The following is a 21,473-nucleotide window of genomic DNA, read 5'->3' on the forward strand; positions in this document are numbered from 1 at the left end:
ACATGCTCATTTTGCACTGGAATGTGCTGTGACACTTGCGGGCTGCCCCAACACACCCTTGGGTCTGTTGGTTGTTAACACAAACAGCGCACTTCACTATACGTTTCAATGTGGACGTGATAAATAGATCTAAATCTGAATCTGGGTAACCGATTCCTAAGATGGTTATGGATTTCTCAGCCACTTATACAGGGAATATGAGAGAATGAGTATGAGTATGAAGAGCTTGCTCCTTTTGGCTGCACTTCAGCCTCGTATTCTTGGTCACCTGATGTGGAGGGGGAGCAGGGTGGGGTGGGGTATGACTGTGTTCTGGATAGAGATGACCTTGTTGTAGTTTGAAATTGTATATAGTGTGTATCATGAAGTACTGTAATGTGATAATAAAGAATTCTTGTAATCACTGAATAAACCTCACTTGGAAAAGGAAACAGATTCCCGGCACATTATCATGTTGCTGTTTGAGGGATTTTGAAGGTCAGGGAGGGAGGGAACAGCCAGCTAGAGTACCACACACTGGGTCACAATTCTCACACTACAGATGAAGCTCAGTCAAACAGCTCACCCTGCTCCACTTGGTCCCATTTCCCCACCCCCCACGTTGGGCGCTGTACTAAGGAAAGATGTCCTGGACTGCTGTGGGGCTTAAGTTCTCCGGACAGCCTGAATGATATTAAGCCTGTGCTGATCTGAGGAACGTTCTACAAACATTGTACAAATATCCGCTGGAGTGGATTCAGTGAAATTATTCTGTCTGCTAGAGAATTGGCAATGAAGAGCTTTGATTAAACACAAAGTACACTGCAGATGAAGTGGTCAAATCAAGACGTACAAACAAGCTGGATGAACTCAGCAGGTCGGGCAGCATCCGTTGAAATGAACAGTCAATGGATGCTGCCCGACTTACTGAGTTCATCCAGCTTGTTTGTACGTGTTGCTTTGATTAAATTTAGGAGTAAGGATGCCAAGGAATAGCACTTCGTCAACAGAAGGGAAATCATTCTGTCTCCACGAGGGAAAACACTGTCCACACAAGGGAAATCATTCCATCCACATGAGAGGCAGAAGAAATACAATCGCAAGAGGCTGCCAAGGGTTGTAGACTCAGCTAGCTCCTTCATTGGCGCAGGCCGCCACACCATCGAGGACATCTTCAAGCTGTAGCTACTCAAGATGGCGGCTTCCATCACTAAGGACCCTCCTCATCCGCAACATGCTGCTTATATATATGGTTGTATATACAACCACTGGCGGGAGCTTGAAGACCCACACTCAGTGGTTTAGAACAGCTTCTTGTCCTCCACCATCAGATTCCTGAACAACTTTGTTATCCCTTTATTTGGCACTATTTTTGTAATTTATAGATTCTTATGTCTTTGCACTGTACTGCTGCCACAAAAAAAAATTCACATCATATGCCAGAGATAATAAATCTGATTCTGAAAACCTTTTGAAAGCCTGTGAATCTGAGGCGTGGGCTTCATTGACACAAGAGATTCTGCAGATGCTGGAAATCTGGAGGAACTCAGCAGGACAGGCAGCAGCTATGAACGATTAAACAACAGACATTTTGGGCCAAGACCTTTCTTTATGACCGGCCATCTTCAACAGTCCTAAAGAAGGGTCTCAAATTGAAACATCGATCGCTCATTTCCCTTCACAGAAGCTGCCCGACCTGCTGAATTCCTCCAACATTGTGTGTGTGTGTGTGTGTGTGTGTGTGTGTGTGTGTGTGTGTGTGTGTGTGTGTTGCTCAAGGGTGGGTTTCAGTTTTCTCAGCAGGGACACATGCTAACTCAGGAAAATGGGAAGCAACACATCAACTCTTCTTGCTTTGACTGCTGAAAAACTCCAAGGTTTCTTGTGTGATGGCTGATATCTGGGACAGATGACAGGAGGCTAGAAGAAATCAGTCAGCTCCATTCAGTAGGGGAGGGTCTTGAGGTTGTCTGCAGATCTCAGAGTTGAGGAGAAAACCAATAAACTGGCAGTCCACCCGATATCAAACGTTGGCACCTTAGCTCCCTGTTCTGCAAGTCACAAAAGCAGCATCAGAATAAAAAGAAAAACCATTTTGAGATTTTATGCTCCTTTAATATAACATTGAAAACATTTCTCCCAATATCAGCTACGGTCTAAACAGAATGGTGGTTGTTACTTAATTGTAGCTTTGAGCCTAAAATACTTCTGCTTTTTTAAAAAATACCTTCATTAAAAAAAATTAAAAATTGCATTTATAACTTAAAACATCCCTTTCATTCCAGGAGGGTTTAAAATGCAAATTTCAAATTTCCAGTCATTTAGTTTCTGCATGTAGCACGTCTTCTTAAAAATAAGTAGTTTCAGTACATTACAGGATATCACATAGATCGCGATCACTAAAAATTACTCATCTTTTCCCAGATAAGTAAATTTTTTAAAAATATATACCCAAGTTGAGATGATTTTAAGATTAATTACAAAATTAAGAAAATAGAACAGTGTTCTGACTACAGAAATATTGCTTCCCTTCCAAGTTTTTTTTGCATATTGAAATTAATTAGCAACCTATTAGTTTATGATTTACTAAGAATAATTTACACAATGGTAGCTGAACAACTAAGTTTTCTTCCTCTTTCCCCAGTTTTGAGCACAGATCATTGCAATAAATATGAAAAAGTTGACACATTTTTTCTCCTCTGTAAGATGTTGATAAATTAAACATTTTTAAACATCAAAAAAACAGCATTTAGCGTGTTTTCTGTTATTTGTTCTGCTGCACTTTGTACCTCACAACGAACAGCTTTGCTGCTAACACATGGGCAGGAGGAGGGAGCGTGACGTAATCGGAGAAGGCACAGGGGAAGAACAGGAAGGCTGGAAGAGAAGAGGTGACAGAAAAGAGGAGAGGTGACTGCTTCCCTGACTTGTCCATTTTGCTTCCAGCCATTGGGCTGAGAGGGGTCAGCTGTCCCAGTTCAGGCATCAGGCTGCTGCCATCTCTGCTAATACTTGAAGCAGCTCTCCAGGTTGAGCTGCTCAAAGATCCAGTAGCAATGTTGCATCAATCACCCACATATCCGTCCACCGCAGTCCTGTTTCCAAATGGAATCCCTTCCCGCTTCCCTTACTGTAGGCGATCGGGCTGCAGCAGCTGAGGGGGGTACTGAACGAACGCAGCAGCAGTGGTACCGGGGCTGCCCCCCGCCACGGGCTGCGGTACAGTGGAGTAGCTGAAGCCCAGGTAGCTGGTGGTGGGCGACAAGGTGTACGGGTACTGCTCGTAGGCAGCGTACTGAGTGTAGGCGGCATAGTCGATGAAGGGAGAGGCGACTGAGTGAAGCTGAGTCGGCAACACCACTCCCGGCTGCACAATCGCCTGCGGGTAGAGGTACTGGGTGGTGAGGCTGCAAAAGAGAATAGCACAGGTCAGCACTGCAGACAGAGATCAAACTGAAAAAACTATTCAAAAACTAAACATTTCGGAATCTGCCAGAGGGGTGAAGAAGATTAAAATGCATTACTGTGAAGCTTTCTTTGGAGAGGAGATAGTGATGATTAACGTCTCAAGTAAGACCAGTGTCGTAGAGTAATACAACTCTTCAGCCCAACCTGTTCATATCGACCACATTCAGTCCAGAACCAGTCCCATACCCCCAGGTTTGGCCAATACATCCGAGCCATGCATGTATCCAAGTGTATTTTAAATATTGTTAATGTACTTGCCTCAACCAATTCCCCTGGCCATTCATTCCATGTAACACCACACTGTGTAAAATAAGGTGCCCTTCAGCCTCCTTCTAAATCTTTCCCCTCTCCCCTTCAACCTGTACCCTCTAGTTGTTTCTCCCCCTTTCCCTGGGAGAATGACACCATTCTTTCATCCTAACTATGCCCCTTTGATTTAACTTAACAAAAGGTCTGTTCAGCCTCCACTGCTTCAAGGAATAAATCCAAGCCTCCCCTACCTCTCTCTAGAACTGGGGCCCTCAATTCCTTGCAATATTCCTGAAAAGAGTGCAGAGAAGAATGACATCTTTCCTATATCAAGGTGACCAACACTATACATCATATTTCAGGGAAGGCCTCGCGCAGCACAGCAGCACAACATCCCAACGCTTATACTCACTGCCCTGACTTACAAAGGCCAACGTGCCAAACGCCTTCCTCATTGAATGCTGGGCACAGAGAGGCGGTTCTGGTGGCCTGAAATATTCACTCCGTTTCTCTCCTCCTGGGTGCCCCCTGACTTGCTGAACGTATTCAGCACTCTCTGCCTTTGAACTTTATTTTCAACTTCCAATTTTTAAAAACATAATTTACATTTTTATTCTTCTCATGAATTTATTTTCTTTTACAGAAATAATCAGCTTGCATTTATATAACTGCTTTTCATGAATACTGGACTGTTAGGACTACGAACGAGATTCAGAGGGTCATTGACAATGGTTAGTTCAATGAAGACTACAGTATAACTACTCCAGAAAAGCAGCCAAACGCTTCAGAGAAATGCTAAAATGAAGCTAAGGAGCTACCATGCTGTGAAGTTGAAATGGTCAGTGCATCTTGGTCTGCATGTATTCAAACCAGTTCCAGACACGACTGATAATAACTTAAAGGCCACCCATCCAGAGAATGGTGTCAAGCTCTACTTTCTAGGAACGGTTTAAAGTTATCCTAGATTCTTGCTCCAATCCTAACACCTCTGTGACAACTTCTTGAGGAGGATAAATAGAACTGAGTGATGTATAACTGATCCATCATCAGGGACCCCCTCCATCCAGGCCATGCTCTCTACTCACTGCTGCCAACAGGAAGGAGGTACAGGAGCCTTAGGTCCCACACAAGTAGGTTCAGGAACAGTTATTACCCCTCAAATATCCACCTCCTGAACCAGCGTGGATAACTTTACTCACTTCAACTCTGAGCTGATTCCATAACCTATGGACTCACTTTCAAGGATTCTACAACTCGTGCTCTCAGTATTATCTATTTATTTCATACATGAGAAAATATGCAGATGCATTTATTTGTTTTGGGTTTTTCTTTGTTTGTTTGTTATCCATTATGAACAATCAGGCAATCCTCTCCATGACCTACTGAATAAGCAGCAGAGCCCCCCTCCAAACAGACTCATTCCGCTCCGCTGTCACAAGGATTGTTACAGAAAATCTTTCCTATCAAAAGCAACAAACATATACAACAGTTCCTCTCTGTGCGACAGGAGTACACACATCATAGTACAATAGTCTCTGCTTTATTATTTTGTACATTATTGTACAGTATTGCACATTGGTAAATTACTATTGTATATGTTATTATTCTGTACATTATTAGTTAATATTATATGTATCATTAGTAATTATTGCTCAGTGTGTTTTAAATGTTGCTGCTGTAACTAAATAATTTCCCACTCAGAATCAATAAAGTACTTATTATCATTATTATTATTAGTAACACGGTTTATCTTATTTTGCACATAGGTTCTTTGTCAGTCTTTGTATTGACTCGGTTGTATTTCTTTGTTCTACTGTGAATGCCTGCAAGAAAATGAATCTCAGGGTAGTATATGTGACATTTACATACTTTGATAGAAATATACACTTTGAACCTGTGACTGCATTCAACTGATGTAATTGCAATGTGAGCAGCAAAGCTTGATTGGACCCTACAGTTGTTGAACCACGAGGGAGGAATGCCATGGTCCCCATGTACTACGGGCAGTTGTAGAGATGGGTGGGTGCACTTGGCACAATTTGCTCTGTGTTCTCACAGAAGTGAGCAAAACCACAGGCTGAGTGAAGGAATTCCCTCACTGTTTACTGAGAATAACCCAGTTAGAATCATAGACTGGGTAAGGTTCACGCACTCATTGCCTGTCCTGACTTCTGAAGAAGCATGGTGCATAGGTGGCCAGTTGCCCTGCCACAGAATGTGGCTTATAAATCACTTATCAAAGCTCTTGGTTATCTCATGAATCACCTAATAAACCAGAGAACAGTGGGACAATAATTGCAGGTAAGGTCAATGACTTAAGGCAAAGCAAACCTGCCTGAGTGGAAGAGTTAGACCTGAGCAAGTTGGAGACTGAATGTGAGAATTAGAGAAGTCACCATGCCAGTCAGATGATCAGAATCAGGGCTGGACCGGAGATACACGATGGGTGACATCGAACTGACACCGACTCCCTTGAACATCACTGAACAGCAGTGACTTGCACCAAGAAGTTGCAAGTCCTTTAGTTTGAGGCACTAATACGACATCAAACAACAATGCATGGCTAAGGAAGTCAGTTAGCAGATCGAATCTAACATGACAATGTGCAAAGTGATGGACATTCATATACTTGTTTCAAAGAACAACAATTAAGTAATAATTCATAGAACATTCAACACAAGAGTTTCTGCAGATGCTGAACACTTTATTAACACACACAAAGCAAATCAGGCAGCACCTATAGAGAGAACTAAACACTCAATATCTCAGGCCAAGACCCTTCAGTAAGACTGGAAGGGAAGCCACAAGACCCCAAGGCATTAGGAGCAGAATTAGGCTATTTGGGCCTCCAAACAAGAAGATGGAGGGAGTTGAAGGAGTACAAGCTGGCAAGTGATAAGTGAGATAAGTGGGTGGGTGGTGGATGAACTAAGAAGCTGGAAGGTGATAGGTAGAAGGAAGGCTGAAGAAGAAGGAATCTGATAGGAGACAACAGTGGACCAAAGAATGGAGGGGAGGAAGTGGCAAACCTGAGGGAGGTGATGGGCAGGGAGGGGTTACAAATGGGTGAGAGGGCAACCATAATGGGGAATGGAAAAGAGAGAAGTGGGGGAGGGTAGGGAAGAAATTATCAGAAGTTAGAGAAACCAATATTCATGTTGTGAGGTTGGAGTCTACCCAGATGGAATATTAGATGTTGGTCTGCCTTACATTGGGCAGAATAAATCTACACTTTTATTGTGAAGATATAGGTGTTATTTTATTGATTTTATTTTATTGAGATACAGCACTGAATACATTGTTCCAGCCCTTTGAGCAACACCGCCTGCAATCCCCTGATTTAATCCTCGTCTAAACATTGGACAATTTACAAAGACCAATGAACCTACCCACCAATATGTCTTTGGACTGTGGGAGGAAGCTGGAGCACCTGGAGGAAACACACGCAGTCACGGGGAGAACATACAAACTCCTTACAGATAGTAGCAGGAATTGAGCCCACTGCTACCTGTAAGGTACTGTAACGCACTGTGCTAACTACTATGCTATTGTGCCACCCCTGAGACGAGAGATCATAAGCTACCTCAGTACAGACCAGACCACCACAACGTTGGGTCTGATATAAGTGCCCAGATGACTGCTGTATTATACTGAGAGTCTTTTGCTGCAGTTGTCACCCATTTCACTATCCCAGGGATGGCCAAAGTCTCACTACTTCAAAGGGGTTATTTCCTTTGCACTCTGCTCCCCAGATCTCCATACCTTCAATTTTAAATAAGGTTCAAAGTTCACACTAAACTTAGTATCAAAGTACATATATCGAAAGATAATATCCTGAGATTTATTTTCAAACAGAATGAAGACAAATACATATACTTATAACTGTATTTGCATTCTAGCCTTATGGGGTCCAACTAAGTTTGAAAACAAAGACAGCATTAACTTAATTCTCTAGTTCTTCCTAAAATTCAACCCTAAATTCCCTTTTTTGCTCACCGCAACTTCCTCATTCTTCAACGTTCTCTTCCTCTGGTCTTTGTATCCAGTGAGTATAATTTAACTCATATGTACACTCTGTGGATACTCTATTAGGTACACCTGTACACCTGTTCTTGAAGACAAATATCCAACCAGCCCATCGTGTGGTAGCAGCTCAATGCGTGAAAGTATACTGACATGGTCAAGAGGTTTAGTTATTCTCCAGACCAAACATCAGAATGGCAAAGAAATGGGATCCAAGTGACTTTGACTGTGTAATGATTGTTGGTGCCAGATGGGCTGGTTTGAGTATCTCAGAAACTGCTGATATCCAGGGATTTTCACACACAACAATGATCTTACACCTTATTGTCTACCAGCATTGTATTTTCTCTATAGCTCTTCCAATTTATTCTACACTCTGTTATTGCTTTCTCTTGTTCTAGCTTAAGACACAGTATAATGATTTGATCTGTGCAAGGCAAGCTTTTCACTGTATCTCGGTACATGCGACACTAGTAATCCTGATGAAGGGTACCAGCCCAAAATATCAGCCAATCATTTCCCTCTGTAGATGCTGCCTGACCTACTTGTTGTGAATGTTGGTCCAATTCAATTCTGACCCACCAAGTTCCTCCAGCAGTCTGTTTTACTTAGTTCCAGATTCCATTGCCTGCAGTCTCTTGTTTCCATGGGTCTCCCTGAGCTGTTTGCAGCTCCACAGTCCACAATGTGAGGTGCAAGAAGGGCATCTGCAGTGTGACCCTGCACCTCCGGCCCATGTTGTGACCAGACGGACAGTGTGCAGTCTGGCCTTGAGGAGGAGCTGGTGAGAGGGTGCAGAGTGTTGGCTGTGGGCTGAGAAAGGGTGAGGGGATGGTGACTGTGGGCCAGCTTTGTGAAGCCTGTCAAGAGATCATCCATTTTTGTTTCATCACCAAGGTGGAGTGGGTTTTCCTTTTGTTGCCCAGGACAACTAACCATAGGGTGAGATCTCAATGGGAGGGAAGTGGAACACCTCACTGAGCAAGAGGCAATATTGTATCAGGTGTATGAAGGTAGGAACACAGAGTAGACCACTCGGCCCCCTCAAGCATGCTGCACCATTCAGTGAGTGATTGGCCCTAGTCCTCGTCTCTTCTTCTCAACACCCCAATCTTTCAAAATGTTATCTAATCCATCTTTAAATACTTTCACTGATCTTCCCTCCAAAATCTTCTGGGATAAAGAATTACAGAGATCTTCTTCTTTCTGTGAAGAATCCCCTCCCAAATCTTGTAACCATGTCCCCTCATTTGAGATTCCCCCACTGGTGAAAATAATTTAACGTTTACCTTGTTGTATCCCTTGAGGATCTAATACACTTTAATAGTCCATCTAAATTCCAAAGAATACACATTTTAGCTGCTTCTGATAAAATAATCTTCTTTTCCCCAGGAATTAGGCCAGTGGATCTCTTCTGGACTGTTTCCAATGCTGGTTTATCATTCCTTAAGGGACCAGAATTGTGCAAATATTCAGCATGTGGCCTCACCAGTACCTTATCAGGACAAATATCTCAATAGCCCTGCCTAGCAAGAGATGCCTTTGTGTGATCTTCTGCTTTCTTTAATTTTAATGAATGCTCCTCCATTCCCTTCAAACCCACCCCCGTAGCAATAGCTTGTTTTGACTTTCATAAGCGAGGAAGTCTGACTCACTGCAGTCCAAAGCTTGCTACTGTCTCAGTCTCAATACTTGCAGATCCCAACTTGTGCAATGGTTTCCATGGAAACTTGTGCGATGGTTTCCTTCCTACTGTCCCATGGAGCATCGCAAAGAGGATCTAACGATTAGATGTGGTGTGGTGTTAATGACCTCAGCACCCATCTCTTTGCAAAGCCACTCTCCAAACATAAAGGAGGTCACGCCATCGGCTGGCTCATTGAGATACACTCATTAACCACTTTATTAGTTACTTTTTGAATAAAGTTGCCAGTGAGTGAATATTCATGGTCTTCGGCTTCTGTAGTTCATACACTTCAAGGTTTGAGGTGTTGTGTGCTCAGAGATGCTCTTCTGCACATCTTTGCTGTAGTAGGTGATTATTAGAGTCACTGTCACCCTCCTGTCAGCTTGAACCAGTCTGGCCGTTCTCCTCTGACCTCTCTCATTAACGAGGTGTTTTCACCCACAGAACTGCTGCTCACTGCATGCTTTTGTTTCTCACATCACTCGCTGTAAACTCTAGAGACGGTCGTGCGTGAAAATCCCAGATTAGCAGCTTCTCAGATACACAAATCACCCCACCTGGCACCAACAATCATTTATTTCACAGTCAAAATCACTTAGATCACATTTCTTTCCCATTCTGCTGTTCGGTCTGAAAAACAACTGAACCTCGTGACCATATCTGTATGTTTTTATTCATTGAGTTGCTGCCATATGATTGGCTGATTAGATATTTGCATTAACGAGCAGCTGTACAGGTGTAGCTAATAAAGTGACTACTGACTGTATTTCCAGCACCTTTGGTTTTAATTTCCAGTGTCAGCAGCATATTTTTTTCTTTGGTCCCCCTTCACCAAAGAAAAAGCAGCTAAAATGTTCCCCATTTCTTTCAGTGCTTCCCCCTCAAATCTTCTTCTGACCTTCTCTCCAAAGGCGATTCCCAGAGGCAGGACCAGCTTCCCACACCATGAAAAACCAATAAAACTGTATGTTCTCCCCATGCCCCTGTGAGCTTCCTCGGGGCACTCCAATTTCCCTCCCCATTCCAAAGACGTACAGGTTGGTAGGTTACTTGGCCACATGGGTGTAACTGGGCAGTGTGGGCTCATTGGCCCAGAAAGACATTTTACAAGGTGTGTCTATAAATACATAAAATGAGCTCACGAGTCAGGCAGTATCTTTGGAGAGTTTCGGTCCAAAACGCCGACTGCCCATTCCCTTCGTAGGTGCTGCCCGACCCGGCAAATTCCTCCAGCATCTTTTGTGCGTTGCCTCCCATGGTGAATATCTAGCTCAGTCCCATCTGCCCTCCCTCCCCTCCCTGAGTGGCAGGGACACCGCAACCTTGGGAAGCCGTGACCTGTTCACAGTCTGACAGCTACTATTTCCGGCCTGGGGACTTGGAGCCGCGTCAGGTCTGTGGAGAAGCTGCCTCTCCCAGGAGATGCAGCTGCCAATGGAACAGTGGGGAGTCTTTCCACCCGACACCACAAGTGGATTAACCCAGACGCAAGACGACAGCTGCCCCTGTCCCATCCCAGACCTGGTGGCATTGACACAGGCAGTGGCAATGACGAGGAAGGCATACCAACAGCAATACTCCATTAGGAATTTGAGGAGATTCGGTAGGCCACCAAAGACTTTAGCAGATTTCTACAGATGTACGTGAACAGCATTCTGATTGGGATTATCTCACTGACCGGTACGGAGGCTCTGATGCCCAGGGTCAAAGAGGCTGCGCAGGGTTGTTGACTCCGCCAGCTCCATCACAATCACAAGCCTCCCCACCATTGAGGACATTTTCAAAAGCCCGTGCCTCAAGGAGGCAGCATCCATCAGTAAGATTCCTCGCCATCCACAACATGCCCTCTTCTCAACAGTACTATCAGAGCGGAGATGCAGGAGCTTTAAGACCCCACTCATCATTTTAGTAACAGCTTCTTCGCTCTGCCATCAGATTTCTGAATGGTCCATTAACACTACCTCACCTTCCTCTTTTGCAATAATTACTATTTTTTTGGCAATTTTAATGTCTCTCACTCTACAGCTGTCTCAAAACAATACGTTTCACAACATATATAAATGATAATAAATCTGGTTCTGATTCTGACAGACACACACTCGGCACCCAATTATCCACCCTAACAGAGTGTAACTTATCAGCTGTGTGTCACAGATCTGCAGTGTTACAAAGCTGTATGAGATCTGATTTCGAGGTAGGAGCAAAGATCAGACCCTCCTGAGGTACATAAGACTATTACACTGTAAGATCATAAAGCATAGTAACATAATTAGGCCATTCAGCCCATCAAGTCTGCTCCATGTTTGATTTATTATCCCTCTACTCCATTTTCCTGTCTTCGCCTCAGAACCTTTGATGCTCTGACAAATCAAGAACCTATAACTTCTGCTTTAAATGTACCCAACGACTTGGCCTCCACAGCTGTCTGTGGCAAAGAATTCCACAGATGCACCATCCCCGGCTAAAGAAATTGTTCCTCGTCTCTGTTCTAAACAAATCATAAGACCATAAGACACAGGAGCAGAATTAGGCCTTTCAGCCTATCAAGTCTGCTCTGCCATTTTATCATGGCTGATCCTGGATCCCATTTAACCCGATACACCTGCCCTCTCACCATATCGCCTGATGCCCCAACCAATCAGGAATCTATCAAATTCCACTTTAAATATACCACAGTCTGTGGCAGAACATTCCAGATTCACCACTCTTTAACTAAAAAAAAATTCCACTTTTCTTCTGTTCCAAAAGGTCACCCCTCAATTTTGAGGCTGTGCCCCCTAGATCTGGATACCCCCACCATAGGAAACATCCTGTCGACATCCACTTTATCTAGTCCTTTCAACATTTGGTAGGTTTCAAAGAGATTCCCACACATTTGTCTAAATGTTAGCGAGGACAGGCCCAAAGCTGCCAAATACTTCTTTGTTAACCCCTTCATTCCCAGAATCATCCTCGTGAACCACCTCTGGAATCTCTCCACTGACAATGCATCCTTTCTGAATAATCCAAGTGCAGCCTGACAAGTGTCTTATAAAGCTTCAGCATTATCTCCTTGGTTTTATATTCTATTCCCCTTGAAATCAATGCCGGCATTGCATTTGCCTTCTTTACCACAGACTCAACCTATAAATTAACCTTCTGGAAGACTTCAACAAGGATTAAGTCCCTCTGCACCCCTGATGTTTGAACCTTCTCCCCATTTAGGTAATAGTCCACAGTATTATTCCTTTTGTGAAAATGCATTATCATTTATTTCCCAACACTGCATTCTGTCTGCCACTTTTTTGCCCATTCTTCCAATTTGTCCAAGTCCTGCTGCAATCACATTGCTTCATTACTACCTGCTCCTCCATCTATCTTCGTATCATCCCCAAACTTTGTCATAAAGCCATCATTTCCATTATCTAAATCATTGACAAACAATGTGAAATGCAGCGGTCCTAACATCGACCCCTGAGAAACACCAATGGTCTCTGGCAGCCAACCAGAAACGCCCCCTTTATTCCCTCTCACTGCCTCCTGCCTGTCAGCCATTCCTCTATCCATGCCAGTATCTCTCCTGAAACACCACAGGATTGTATCTTATTAAGCAGCCTCATCTGAGGCACCTTATCAAATGCCTTCTGAAAATCCAAGCAAATGATTTCCCCTTTGTGCACCCTGCTTGTTACTTCCTCAAAGAATTTCAACAGATTTGGCAGGCAAGATTTCCCCTAACAGAAACCATGCTGACTTTGACTTATTTTATCATCAGTTTCCAAGTACCCCAAAACTTCATCCTTAATAATGGACTCCAACACTTTCCCAGCCGCTGAGGTGAGGCTAACTGGCCTGTAATTTCCTTTCTTTTGTCTTCTTCCCTTCTTAAAGAGTGCAGTGACATTCGCAATTTTCCAGTCCTCCTTGGCCATAACAGAGTCAAAAATCCATTAATGCACCCAATGCAATGTCCTTCTATTCTGAGGCTATACACTCTGGTCCTAGACTCCTCCACTGTAGGAAACATCTTATCCATGTCCACTCTATATAAAACTTTCAATGTTCAATAGATTTCTGTGAGATCCCCCCTCATTCTTCTAAACTTCAGCCAGTACAGGCCTTGGGTATCGAGTATAAAGGTAGGGAAGTTTTGATGCAATACTATAGGGTTATGAGTGATTTACATCTGGAGAGTTGCCCACAAATCTGTAATACAGTTTTGGTCTCAATAACTAAAGGAGGATATACTTGCATTGGAGACAGTGTGGAGAAGGTTCAACAGCTTGGTTCCATGGATGAAGAGGCTACTGAATGAAGAGAGATCAAATTGTTTGGACTATATGCTCACTGGAGCTTAGAAGATTGACAGGCGATCTTATCAAGTCAAAGTTCAAAGTAAATTTATTATCAAAGTACAGATGCTGCATGTCATCAGATTCAATCCTGAGATTCATTTTCACGTGGGCAATCACAGAAACACAATAGAATCAATGAAAGACCACACCAACAGGAAGCACAAACAGCCAATGCGCAAAATGAACAACAATGAACACATTGAAGCAATGTCCAGCAGACAATGGGATATGGTGGGGTGAAGTGACATATAGGATCACTAACCTCTGGTGCCCTCTACTTTGAAAGCCAGCTCACTGTGGCCACTACCTAGCAAAACCACATCCCTACCACCAGAAGCTCACTGCAGTGTTCGTGCCACATGTAAGGGGTTGTTTTTTTGGGCTGATGTGGCAGAGGTCCTTCACCCCTCCCTGGTGACTGAGGAGCTTGAAGTCCACCTCTGTAAATACCACCTCCTCTCCTGCACCCAAGTACGGTAGCCTCTTGATGCTGTGTCAATGTCACAGGCACAAAGTTCGCAAAGCACTTTACTTTCCTCTTCAATGAGTTATTGTGTTCCTTGGAAAGAATAATGGCATGTTTTGTAGGTCAGTGTATGCAATGCAGCCGTGTATTGTACGGCAGCAGGGCAGAGGAACAATGTGGTCATTGAGGAAGGGCCTGTCAACTGTCTCACTAGCCTGGAATATCAATATGGATCCCATCACCACCATGGTGCTTTCCCCTGGTTTTCTGCCTCCTCGTTTCCCAGATCACTCCGAGCAGTTCCTGTGTCAGCTCTCAGCAGTGCCTGGGCACTCATACTCCCTGCGTCTGATTAAACAATACCTTCAGGTTCAAACTCTCCTCCTCCTTTATGGACCACCCTGCCCACCTCTACAGTCTCTGCCCCTTCCTCCCTGTATCCACATCCTCTATACACCCTCTACTGTCTCTGCCCCTATATCTCCACTGTCTCAGTGGTTTGTAAGATGTCGGAGTCCGTAGGCCGAACAGCTTAATTCTGCTCCTATGTCTCACTGTATTATTATCCTTGGGGTTTTCTCATTACTTGCTAACTTTCTGTATGTCGTGTACTGACAATCCTACAGTAACTCAATGCTTTGCAGTCTTGTTCGGTTTAATGATTTGCCATTTCATTCTTCCTTATAAACTAGAGATCCTCACATCTTCCCATCTTATACTCCATCAGCCAACCTCTTGCCCGCTTATTTAAAGGACAGGTTGATTGGGATTCAGTGGCAGAGATTGAAAGGGATCTATCACGACCTACGTATGAACAGATCCATTTAAGAAGAGGAAATAATCCTCAGGGTGGATCTGTAGTTCACGGCTAACAAAGGATAAAGACGGTATTGAACTTTAAAAAAAATTATTCAAAGGCACGCAGCTTAGCCGATCATATAGAATATAGTCATAAAGACTGCAATGAGTGACTAAGTGATTTTTAAAAAAGGAGAATAAAGGGCTCATTTGAAATATTAAAGCAGATAGGTATAGCTTCTATAGATAGTTATGAAAGAATTTATAGAAGTCTGAAACAGAGTCTACTGGAGGCTGTAAAGTCTTGGGGTTAGAGGAGGATGCCAGTGGGTGATAGTGAGAGGGAGAAACCAAGTTGCTTTGCTGTTGTTGTTTCATTGCTTGTTGTGTCCTGCTTTGCTGTTGTGCCAAGGGTTGTAGGCATGCTACGTTGGTACCCGAATGCGTGGTGACACTCGGGTGTTGGTTGTTAATACAGACAGCATATTTCACTGTCTGTTTCGATGCTCATGTGGTAAGTACTCTTGAATCCTGAGAAGAGCTGCTCCGATAAAAAGTGAGTTTAGAAAATTAATAATCAAAGATAGGGAGATGGCAGAAAAACAGGAATTTTAGAAGCTTCAATTACAGAAGATACAGGTGACATCCTAGAATTAGGTGTGCATGGAGAACTGAAAGGGAGGGAGAAACTTCAGGAAAATAGCAATCACCAAGGCAGTGGCTCTGAGATAGTCATGGCTGACAGATCTCTGGGCCCTAATGAACATCATCATAGAAGTGAGATTGCTAATGAGTTGGGATTTATTTTTTCAGAATTCCCTGGATTCAGGAGAAGTTCCTTTGGCAAATATAACAAGCACAAAATGCTAGAGGAACTCAGCATGTCAGGCAGCATCAATGGAGGGGAACAAACAGTCGATATTTTGAACCGAGCTCCTTCAGCAGAACTGGAAAGTATGTGAGGAAAAGCCAAATTAAGGCGGTGAGGGACACCTAAGTGAGGCCAGCTGAGGGGAAATGTCACTGGTGGAACCATGTGAGAAGCTGTAATGTGGCAGGTGAAAGAGGCAAAGGGCTGCAGAAGAAAGAAAGAAGGTGGCAAATGTAACTCTTATTCAAAAGAGAGGGAAAGCAGGAAACTGTGTTACTTAGCTTCATGCTTGTCATTGTGAGCTAATTGTCAACACAGGTAAATCATGCTTAGTTAATTTACTGAAGTAACGTGCTGTGGACGAAAGGGAACTAACAGATGTACCAATCCCAGATTTCAAGAAGCAGCTCCTTAGGTGTAACATCAGATCTTGAAGATCGGTATGTTGCCTCCTACACCACAAGGGAGACAGGCGATTGACTGAATAGCAGAAAACTGAGAGTAGATTGTCCTCAGGTGGGCAACATGGAATCAGTTGCCTGTCACAGGGATTGGTACTGGGGCTCCAACCTTTTAAATGACATGACTGAAGACATCTTGACACTGATACAAAGAAATGTAAGAAAGTAACTTATAATGATGACAAAAAGAGGTGACAAATGTGCAAAATGATCTGACAAATGGAGTATAATGTGGGGAAATGGAAGTTAACTAGTTTGGCAGTAGAGTATTTTTTTTAAAAATTATTATCTAAGTGGTGAAAGTCTGAGGAACTATGAGGTCCAAAGTGATCTGGAGATCTGAGTACATAATTCACAAAAGAAGTGTACGGAAGTAATTAGAATATAGAGGAAATTGTCACCGTTCATTGCAAGGGGAATGAGTATATGCTTTTGATCTCCTTATTTAAGCAAGGAACCAAGTTAAGCAAAGAACTGATATCTGGAGAGGATGGGTTGCTTTCTCAGGAAAGATCAGATAGGCAGGGCTTGCCTCCACTAAGCTTTGAAAGGGCAATATGCATTTAATTTAAGATCTTGAGGAGTCTTGACGGGGTGAATGTGGATAGGAAGCTGTTTCTTCTTGGAGAATAAATACTGTGTGGCTATTTAAAAATAAATGGCTGCACCCTTAAGGCAAGATAAGGGTAATATTTTACTCTTAGATTATTCCAAGTCTTTTAACCTCTTCCTCAAAGGATAGTGGTAGCAGGATCTTAGACTATTAAAGCAAAGATTAATAAACAAATAATGGTGGGGTTGAAAAAATTACTGGGAATGGGCCGGAGTGTGGATCTACAGGCATCGTCAGATCAGCAGTGCCTTTGCTAAATTGGCGAACAAGCTTGAACAGCCTGTTCCAGCTCCTGAGTCATACACTTTGAAGTTCGACTGCACTCGGAGTATTGTGTTCAGTTCCGATCACCTCGCTATAGGAAGGATGCAGAAGCTTCAGAAATGGTGCAGAGATGATTTACCAGGATGCTCTCTGGATTAGTTAACATGTTTTGTGAGGAGAGGCTGAGTGAGCCAAGGCTTTTCTCTTTTGAGTAATTAGAGATGATTCGATAGAGATCTATCAGCCAGTGCCTTTTTGCAGGGCAGCTACAGTTAACACCAGAGGGGATCATTTTCATGTGATTGGTGGAAAGCACAGGGAGATGTTGGAGGTAGTTTGAGGTAGTCAGAGAGTGGCAGGTGCTGGGGTGGTGGCATTAGGGACATGGCACATGGACGTAAGAAAACATGGAGGGTTATGAGCCGTGCAGAAAGGCAGGTTTAGTCTTGACAGCACACATGATGGGCCGAAGGTCCTTTGCTGTGCTGTAGTGTCCTGCTTGCTATGTTCTAAGCAATTAAGCATCAGAATCAAGCCTCAGTGTGGTTCCTTGGTGCCCAGTTCCAGACAGAAATCACCCCACCTCATTACACCCTCCAGAACTTCTCACGACTGTGATCCACCATCGATCTCTTCACGAGAGCGGCTGAATCCCTTGGAACATCACACGAGAGCTGAGACAAACTGGCTGCAGTCACTGTGCCTGGGAAAGGGGCAACAGCCATGAACCCAAAGTAATAAGTTGAACAGGGAAGAGTCTGGATTGGAAACAGACTCTAATCCAACAAGGGAAGAGGATGAACTTGCTTGTTTCTCCCTCACCCATTCTCACGGCAAGAAACACTCAGGTCTGATTTGCCAGCCAGGTGAGATGACACTTTTCTACAGTGGCTTTGTGACCGTGGAAACAACCATGTCATCGCCACAAACAGTGAAGGGGGTGAGCAATGGTGAGGTGAGTCCAGGGGATGATTCAAGATGATGTGTTGCAGAATCATTGTAGATGTAGTTCCGTACAACTGGCTCAAGTGTGAAGTCAGATTACTCTGGGTGCTGAGAGGAGAAGTCGAGGCCCGGGCAGAGGAGATTCAATGCCTGTTCAACTGGCCTGGGAGTAGTTTGGATCACTCTGGGTGCTGAGAGGAGAAGTCGAGGCCCGGGCAGAGGAGATTCAATGCCTGTTCAACTGGCCTGGGAGCAGTTTGGATCACTCTGGGTGCTGAGAGGAGAAGTCGAGGCCCGGGCAGAGGAGATTCGATGCCTGTTCAACTGGCCTGGGAGCAGTTTGGATCACTCTGGGTGCTGAGAGGAGAAGTCGAGGCCCGGGCAGAGGAGATTCAATGCCTGTTCAACTGGCCTGGGAGCAGTTTGGATCACTCTGGGTGCTGAGAGGAGAAGTCGAGGCCCGGGCAGAGGAGATTCGATGCCTGTTCAACTGGCCTGGGAGCAGTTTGGATCACTCTGGGTGCTGAGAGGAGAAGTTGAGGCCCAGGCAGAGGAGATTCGATGCCTGTTCAACTGGCCTGGGAGCAGTTTGGATCACTCTGGGTGCTGAACTGATTTGAGGGCTGGGCCCAGAGCGAGTCACTGGGTGATATGGTCTGGGCCCTGAACCTTTTGCTGCAGCAATGCCCAGTGATGCACCATCAATAACTCTCTCTGAGACGTAAAGGCCAGATATTGACTGGAAGAAGGAACAAGCAGTGAGTGACCACCATACTACATCCTGGAGACTGAGAGGCCGGGCTCAGACCTCAATCGCCTTTATACCGGGGTCTGTGGGAGGAGCCACAGGAGCAGTCAGCAGGGGGCGTGTCCAGACAGGTATATTTAGTTCACCACACCCAGGTCCTAATGTGAGGTACTATACACTGATTGAGCAATTTAAATGCTGGCCCAGATTGGATGCGAGGGCAGATTTTGCTCATTCTCCGCGATGACCACTCCTCTCTTCATGGTGCTGAGACTATGAACACTGCCCCCACTGCTGTGCTCCATGCCCTTTAATATGATGCACTGACAAGCGACGCTTTGGGCCGACTCCAGGCTGCAGATCTGAGGACTCAGTTTTGATTTGGATTGTCATTGTTAGCTCCAAGTGTTTCCATGAATTGTGTTCCCCCCCCCCCCTTTCTCTTGCACATCGAGTATTGGTCTTTTATTTTTATTTTCATTCTTTTTTCTTTCATTTGGTTCTTTCAGATTTCTTGCTTTATGGCTACCTGTGAGCAAACAAATCTCTAAGTTGTATAATGTATACTTTCTTTGACTTAAAATGTACTTGAATCTTGAAAGCATATTACCTCACTCTATGAAAATTAAATTTGAGCGTTAAACTAAGGCTAAAGCACCAGGTGATCCAGTGTCCAAACGAACTAAGTATTCACTGAAATCAGATTACAGTATATCATCTTCCATAGAGAGTTTATCAAAACCTATCAGATCAACATCAGAAAAAGGGAGACATCTGTTCTCTTCCTATTTTGCCAGTTATTTTACTACCTTCCCATCCCATACACCAACCAGTACACCCCTAATTCCTCAACATAAAAATGGAGGCAGGAAAGAATATTGTCCATCTGCAGTGCCTATAAAAAATGTTCACCCCCACCTTCCCGGAAGTTTTCATGTCTTATACCTTTACAACATTGAATCAGGGAGGATTTAATTTGGCTTTTTTGACACTGATTAACAGAAAAAGACTCTTTAGTGTCAAAGTGAAAACAGATTTCTGGGTGGTGAATACATCTCAGCTGTTCTCCTCAGCTCAACCGGGTGCTACCTGACCTGCTGACTCCTCCAGCTTTTGTTGATCCAGACTTCCAGCATCTGCAGCCTCTCTACTCCCCCTTGCTCATGACTGAAGGGGGGGGGCTCCCTTAACCGAAACATTCACCATTTCCCCTCTCCATAGATGCTGCCCAACCTGCCGAGTTTTCTTTGTGACTCATGTTGGCTCAGTTTTCCTGATCCTACTCATCCAAGTCCCACCCTAACAGAAAGGTGCTGGGACTTCGAGGAGTAGAATAAGAAAAAAAGCATCTCACAGACTACACAGCTTTTGGAGCTGCTCACTGCTGCCAGTAAGCCATCTCAACTTGTCCTATCACAGATAATCCTTTTGTTTACTTTAGAAATACAATACAGTAACAGACCCCTTCGGGCCAACAAGCCCACGCTGCCCAACTACACCCATGTGACCAGTTAATATACTAACTGGTACATCTTTGGAGCATGAGGGGAAACCAGGGCCCCCAGAAGAAACTGACAGCCATTGGGAGAAGATCCACACTCCGATATCTATCTATACCTCCCCCACCTCTCACCTACTGAAGACTTCCTGCCATCTCTCTCTTTCCCAGCTCTGACAAAATGTTGACTGTTACCCTTTCCACAGATGCTGCCTCGCCTACTGAGTGCTTACAGCACTTTGGCGTTTTAAAATCAGTGATTTAATTTCCTATTTTGCAAGCTTCACCCTCCCGTTCCATATCACCACAGTCTAGACTCTCGATGTTATCAGATCCGTCGTTATCATTTGTTCTGATACTGGATGTACTGGAACCAGGATAGTAAGCACAGTAGAGGTCCTTCAGCCCACGATCTTGTGCCAACCTACATTATCTGTGAAACATTCACTGTGCCCCAGCCCAATCAGATTCTTTCTGTCCTATAACTTTCAGGCGAGAGACAAACTGGTCTGGCAGTATAAGGACGTACTGCAGTCACCAGAGTGCCAGCTGGTGGTGTAGCAGCATCAGCACTGGACCTCAAGGCCGATCGTCCTGAGTTCAAACCCAGTCAGGTCCCAACCTGGGCAGCAGCAGTATCTGTGCAGAAAAAATGTCTGCAAACTCCCTGCAAATAGAATAATGCAACTTTGACAATGGACACGGGATAAAAGTTCTCAGTGAGGAGCCAGTGGTGGAGAACCCCACAGGATCAATCCATGGCTTTGTGATGAATTCAGAGACGGCACACCAGTATGGTTCTACTTCATCAGGAGCTTGAGGAAATTAAATGTCGACAGATGTACAGGGGAGAGCATTCTGACTGGTGGTGTCACCGGCCGGTACACTGCATAGAACTGAAAGAGGCTACAGAGGGCTATAGACATGGCCAGCTCCATAACAGGTATAAGCCTTCCCACTCCCAAAAGGCAGCAGCTCAAGAAGGCAACATCCATTGTTAAGGATTCTCACCTTCAAGGACATGCCTTCTTTTCATTACCGTCAGGAGGAGGTACGAAGACCCACACTC

General features: G+C 44.2%; 1 protein-coding gene across 1 annotated transcript in view; it reads right to left on the minus strand.

Moving 5' to 3' along the window:
- Nucleotides 1-2,078: 2,078 nt before the first annotated feature.
- Nucleotides 2,079-21,473, minus strand: part of LOC132399711 (RNA-binding protein 38-like) — a 55,499-nt gene continuing 36,104 nt past the window's right edge. Inside the window, exon 4 of the mRNA XM_059980389.1 lies at nucleotides 2,079-3,386. Coding sequence (XP_059836372.1) covers nucleotides 3,107-3,386 — 280 coding nt within the window. The 3' untranslated portion in view covers nucleotides 2,079-3,106. The remainder of the gene's footprint in view (nucleotides 3,387-21,473) is intronic.

Source organism: Hypanus sabinus, chromosome 9 (assembly GCF_030144855.1).
Source record: "Hypanus sabinus isolate sHypSab1 chromosome 9, sHypSab1.hap1, whole genome shotgun sequence".
NCBI lineage: Eukaryota > Metazoa > Chordata > Chondrichthyes > Myliobatiformes > Dasyatidae > Hypanus > Hypanus sabinus.